This window comes from Oryx dammah, unplaced genomic scaffold (assembly GCF_014754425.2).
Source record: "Oryx dammah isolate SB20612 unplaced genomic scaffold, SCBI_Odam_1.1 HiC_scaffold_28, whole genome shotgun sequence".
NCBI lineage: Eukaryota > Metazoa > Chordata > Mammalia > Artiodactyla > Bovidae > Oryx > Oryx dammah.
The window spans coordinates 17,756,257-17,762,846 of record NW_024070212.1 but is presented as its reverse complement, the minus strand read 5'-3'; the positions used below and the strand labels follow the sequence as shown (position 1 = coordinate 17,762,846).

General features: G+C 41.8%; 1 protein-coding gene across 5 annotated transcripts in view; it reads right to left on the bottom strand.

The window, feature by feature from the left end:
• Positions 1 to 5,473: 5,473 nt before the first annotated feature.
• Positions 5,474 to 6,590, bottom strand: part of RPTN (repetin) — a 4,938-nt gene continuing 3,821 nt past the window's right edge. For 4 of the 5 annotated variants that reach the window (XM_040230634.1, XM_040230636.1, XM_040230639.1 and 1 more), the window contains one exon: positions 5,474 to 6,588. In XM_040230634.1, coding sequence (XP_040086568.1) covers positions 6,225 to 6,588 — 364 coding nt within the window. In that variant the 3' untranslated portion in view covers positions 5,474 to 6,224. The remainder of the gene's footprint in view (positions 6,589 to 6,590) is intronic. The other variant, XM_040230637.1, reaches the window with a different exon arrangement.

The window sequence follows — 6,590 nt, the reverse complement described above, 5'->3', positions numbered from 1 at the left end:
ACACATTTAAAGCCAAAGGACAGGATAAAATAGCCCATAGTTAGAGGAGAAAATAGCTCAGGAGTCAGTCCCAAGGGGAAGAAAGTTGGGCTGCAGTGAAATAAAGAACAGTTTTCTGCAAGGGAATGATGTGCCTTTCTAATTTAGGTATATTTGGAGGAAGCGCTGTGAGTTATCTTCACAGTTTTCATGATTCGCTCAGAGTTTGAGAATAGATGGTGCTTAAGAGGGACAGTCTTCATTTTCAGTTGAAAAAATTTGGAAGGTTGCTCTATGGTTTAGATCCAGAGAGCTGCTTTTTTTTGTTTTGCTGACGGCAGAGCCTACTTCTGGTTAGCCTGTACACATTCAAATGTTTCTCCTCCCTCCTTTCACACCCTCTTAAGGGCAGACCCCCGCTTCTCATCTTTGGTTTTGGGCTCAGCTTAGATAGCCCTGCAGTCTGCCATGTTCCAAGGTCTGCATGGGCTTAGGTTGTACCTGTGATGGGGAAGTTATACAGATCAAGTTCATCTAGTTCAATTCAGTCACTCAGTCGTGTCTGACTCTTTGAGACTCCATGGACTGCAGCACGCCAGGCTTCCCTGTCCATCACTGACTCTTGGAGCTTGCTCAAACTCATGTCCATCGAGTTGGTGATGCTATCCAACCATCTCATCCTCTGTCATCCCCTTCTCCTCCTGCCTTAAATCTTTCTCAGCTTCAGGGTCTTTTCCAGTGAGTCAGTTCTTTGCATAGGGTGGCCAAAATATTGGAGTTTCAACTTTAGCATCAGTCCTTTCAATGAATATTCAGGACTGATTTCCTTTAGGATTGACTGGTTGGATCTCCTTGCTGTCCAAGGGACTCTCGAGAGTTTTCTCCAACACCACAGTTCCAAAGCATCAATACTAAAGTGCTCAGCTTTCTTTATGGTCCAACTCTCACATCCATACATGACTACTGGAAAAACCATAGCTTTGACTAGATGGACATTTGTTGTCAAAATAATGTCTCTGCTTTTTAATATGCTGTCTAGGTTGATCATAGCTTTTCTTCCAAGGAGCAAGTATCCTTTAATTTTATGGCTGCAGGCACCATCTGCAGTGATTTGGAGCTCCCCAAAATAAAGTCTGTCACTGCTTCTATTGTTTCTCCATCTATTTGCCATGAAATGATGGGACCAGATGCCATGATCTTAGTTTTCTGAATGTTGAGTTTTAAGCCAACTTTTTCACTCTCCTGTTTCACTTTCATCAAGAGGCTCTTTAGTTCTTCTTCGCTTTCTGCCATAAGGATGGTGTCATCTGCCTATCTGAGATTATTGATATTTCTTTTGGCAATCTTGATTCCAGCTTGTGCTTCATCTAGTCCAGCATTTTGCATGATGTATTCTGCATATAAGTTAAATTAGCAGGGTGACAATACACAGCCTTGCCATACTCCTTTCCCAATTTGGAACCAGTCTGTTGTTCCACGTCCAGTTATATTTGTTGCTTCTTGATCTGCATACAGATTTCTCAGGAGGCAGATCAAGTGGTCTGGTATTCCCATCTCTTAAGAATTTTCCACAGTTTGTTGTGATCCACACAGTCAAAGGCTTTGGCATAGTTAATGAAGCAGAAGTAGATGTTTTTCTGGAACTCTCTTGCTTTTTCAGTGATCCAACAGATGTTGGCAATTTGATATCTGGTTCCTCTGCCTTTTTGAAATCCAGCTGGAACATCTGAAAGTTCTCGGTTCACATACTGTTGAAGCCTGGCTTGGAGAATTTTGAGCATTACTTTACTAGCGTGTGAGATGAGTGCAATTGTGTGGTAGTTTGAGCATTCTTTGGCATTGCCTTTCTTTGGGATTGGAATGAAAACTGACCTTTTCCAGTCCTGTGGCCACTGCTGAGTTTTCCAAATTTGTTGGCATATTGAGTGCAGCACTTTCGTGGCATCGTCTTTTAGGATTTTAAATAGCTCAACTGGAATTCCATCACCTCCACTAGCTTTGTTCATAGTGATGCTTCCTAAGGCCCACTCGACTTCGCATTCCAGGATGTCTGGCTCTAGCTGAGTGATCACACCATCCTGATAATCTGGGTTGTGAAGATCTTTTTTGTACAGTTCTTCTGTGTATTCTTGCCACCTCTTCTTGATATCTTCTGCTTCTGTTAGGTCCATACCATTTCTGTCCTTTATTGAGCCCAGCTTTGCATGAAAAGTTCCCTTGGTATGTCTAATTTTCTTGAAGAGATCTCTAGTCTTTCTCTTTCTATTGTTTTCCTCCATTTCTTTGCATTGATCACTGAAGAAAGCTTTCTTATCTTTCCTTGCTATTCTTTGGAACTTTGCACTCAAATGGTTATATCTTTCCTTTTCTCCTTTACTTTTCAGTTCTCCTCTTTTCACAGCTATTTGTAAGGCCTCCTCAGAGAATCATTTTGCCTTTTTGCCTTTCTTTTTCTTGGGGATGGTCTTTATCCCTGTCTCCTGTACAGTGTCATGAACCTCCGTCCATAGTTCTTCAGGCACTCTCTATCAGATCTAATCCCTTGAATCTATTCGTCACTTCCACTGTTTAATCATAAGGGTTTTGATTTAGGTCATAGCTGGATAGTCCAGGAGTTTTCCCTACTTTCTTCAGTTTAATGCTGAATTTGGCAATAAGGAGTTCAGTTCATGATCTTAGCCATAGTCAGCCCCTGGTCTTGTTTTTGCTGACTGTATAGAGCTTCTCCATCTTTGGCTGCAAAGAATGTAATCAATCTGATTTTGATATTGACCATCTGGTGATGTCCATGTGTAGAGTCTTCTCTTGTGTTGTTGGAAGTGGGTGTTAGCTATGACAAGTGTGTTCTCTTGGCAAAACTCTTGTTAGCCTTTGCCCTGCTTCATTTTGTACTCCAAGGCCAAATTTGCCTGTTACTCCAGGTATCTCTTGACTTCCTACTTTTGCATTCCAGTCCCCTATAATGAAAAGGACATCTCTTTTGGGTGTTGGTTCTAGAAGGTCTTGCAGGTCTTCATAGAACTGTTCAACTTCAGCGTCTTCAGTATTACTGGTTGGGGCATAGACTTGGATTACTGTGATATTGAATGGTTTGCCTTGGAAATGAACAGAGATCATTCTGTCGTTTTTGAGACTGCACCCAAGTACTGCATTTTGGACTCTTTTGTTGACTGTGAGGCCTACACCTGACTCCGTCCTTATGTTAGCTGTTTCTCTCCATCCCAAACATCTGTCCTGCCAGTTTTCCTCTCATTTTCTGCTAAGAACACTCTGTGGCTCCTACTATTAACAGAAAGGAAAAATCCCAGATAGAAAGGCTTCATGGTAGATTTTGAGGTCCTCCATGATCTAGCTCACTTTGCCCTTTCAGCTTTGACTCTCTTTAGTGTCTATGTGTATACCTCTTGCTTCATCAAACTTTCCTGGGCTTTCCTTCGCTATATTTACTTGTGCTGTTTCCCAGCCTGGTTGCCTTAATCGCTCCCATTCTTTACTGCCTGGCTCACCCACTGAGAGCCTCCATGACCCCTGAGTCGCTTCCAGATTTTGAGACCACTCACCCTGGTTTATTCTCCACCCTCTACTTTAGCTTTCTGGGGGCGAGTCTAAGTTATGGAAAACATTTGTGAAGAAGACCCATCTTACCTGTGAACAATTATGCCATTTAAACAGCAGCCAGCATATGGGCCTCCCCACTGAGCTTAAGTCCCAGGATAAGCTGTGACTTTTCTCATCCCCTCTCTCCTAGGATCATGGCCCTAGTTTAGATGCTTTCCTTATAAAGCCTTTTAAAAACCTTTTCAAGCAGAGCTACTCCCTTCTTGGTGTCATGACAGCAATTTTCTTGTACTTAGGACATTTTTGTCTTATTTAATGGTTTTTTTGCTGTACACATATTTCTTGCTATTAGATAGGAATCTTCTTCAGGAAAGAAATTGTTGTTATGAGTTTTTATATCCTTCCTATGGTGAAGATGATCTGATAGTCCTCAGTATCCATTCTTATCTACTTCTGTGTTTCCTAGACTCCCTTATGTTAGAGTTCTAGATGTGAATTACATTTTATCAGGTGATTTTACATGATATTTGGAAGATATTGTGATTTGGGTTATTTCTCTTGGCAAATAAGGTTATGGGGTCATGGATGTTGATAGGCAATTTTGGCAGTAATGTGGCAATTTTGCCACTTCTGGATTCCAGCTTTCTCATTCCTTAACTGCAGCACTGGTGATGTATTGAACCCAATAGTTCCAGAAATTGCTTCCTATTTTTCAATGATTCAATCCATATAATTCTGGGCACTAATTCCCCTTTTGATTAAAATATCCAAAGAGGTTATTTTTCTATTCACTTACTGAATAAGGGTCTCATTAATTTCCCTTGTCTATTACTGCATAATAGATAGGAAAGCCCTAATAAATGTTCAGTTGAATTTATTCTGAAGTCAGACTAATTTTCTCCATCTGCCTATCTATTCAAAAAATGATGAGGGCCACTAAACTTCAGTGGAGGCACTAAGTGCTAAGTAGTACAAGTTTGAGTGAGATATGGTCTTATTTCCAGGTTAGTAGAGGAGATAATTACTATAGTATAACAAATGATATCGCAGGAATGAGTAAAAATTTAGGGGAAGGAATGCTTGGAGTATCCAGGGAAGCTGCCCATAGGTGTGATATTTTAGTTGGGACACAGAGGATGCTGAGGTTTTTGCCAGACTGAAAGAGGGGGGAAGGTATTCCAGGCTGTGGAATTGTATATTAAAAATATGAATTATTGAAAGTCTATGGTATACTAAGAAAAAGTATTAAATGCTCCTTGGAGGAGTCTTTCATGAGATTAGGCTGGGTAGGTCATCTGGGTTAGATTGTGGAGGTCCTGTGTGCCATGCTAAGGAGTATGAACTTTATTCTCAGGTCACTGAAGAGAAGGGAGGTTAAGGTGGTGGAATGGAGAAGTGGGAAGAGATTTAAGAGGTGTGGTGGGTGTAGAGTTGGCAAGACTTAATGATCACTTGTGGGCTTCCTTGGTGGCTCAGATGGTAAAGAATCTGCCTACAACGCAGGAGACCTGAGTCCAATCCCTGGGTCAGGAAGATCACCTAGAGAAGGAAGTGGCAACCCACTCCAGTATTCTTGCCTGGAGAATCCCATGGACAGAGGAGCCTGGTGGGCTACAGTTCATGGGGTCGCAAAGAGTCAGACATGACTGAATAACTAAGCATGTACACACACAATGATCACTTGAATATGGAGCTGAATGAGTGGAAGGGGTCAAATTTGACTCCTCTGCAGGGGAAGGAGCTGAAGATGATGTTTAGATAAGTTCCTTTTGACTCCTTGCTATTTGTTTCATATTGATTCTTATTTTTTTAAGTGCTCAGGAGCTCAAAGAACAAAGAGATCTTAAAAGTGTAGAAATGATTTCTTATCCTTGGAAAATGCCTACAAGTGAAGATAGGATGGCCCCATAGTGAAGAAGGAAAAGAGTCACTGAGGTTGATGCTCACCAATCATTTATTGGGTATTTTAATAAAATTCCATAGACTTTCTCATGAAAGGTTTTCAGGCTCCAGGACCTAGGGATCAACAGTGTTGGCTTGTTGGAATCTGGGAACAGATGAAATGTTTGCTGTTTCGTGTGATCAGAAACTAAAAGGCATCAAACTGGAATCAGTCCAGTCAGCTCTCATGATAGCTCAGTGGCCAGTCCTGATGAGGGGTAGAGACATGGGCATGGGAGTGTTGTGGATGTCTAGCAGCCTCTCACTGTATTTCATTTTAGTGTAGGCTACGAGGCTTGCAATTCTTGATGGTTTAGCCACAAGAGCTCTCTAAGTCCTGGTGTCCTCTCCTCAGGTTATAATGTGTATCTTCAGAATGCCTTTCCTGTTTCTGAACTTTTGAGTGAAATTCCTACCTTTCAATGATCCAATCATGTCCCACCTATACAGAGAACAAACCAGGAAATGATTTAAATCCCCAAATTAATAAAAATTGGGATCTGATTATTTCACCCAATTTACCACTCAGATTTTACCCAACCAGAGCACTCTGGAATTGCTGATCAAAGAACTGAAATGCCCTAGAAGTGAATACTAGTTCCTAAAAGCATCCTTGTGGTTAGATAGAGTAGAGGAGAGAATGAAGATACACGTTTTCAATCTCTTAAGCAGAAGTAAGGATGAACTTGATGTGTAGATTTCTTCCTTGGCCTCATGTTGCATTAGCTCTTGGTGCAATGCACAGCCTAGTGCCAAACCCCTTTCTGCTCTTGTACGTAGTCATAGAGTGGATTGGGAGCAATAGTTGCCTTGATAGGGTGACTTCCACCCTGTTCTCTTCTTTGGGGCCTCCCAGCATCCTGGGTTGGATGGAAGGCCAGGTCACTGCATCTTCCTTGGGAACTTGGACTCTGGCCATCTTCATTCATATGGAATTTTTCTCTGTTGGCCCATCCTTGCTGGGTCCCTTGGGATTGTTGATACTGGGACTCTTGATACCTCTCTTTATCCTTATGGGTTTGCCGATCCTGTTGTTGTCGACAGTTTTGATCCTCTTCATGGGTTTGCCTGTCTCGTCTCTGATGCGTCTGCTCATCTTCATGGGTCTGCCT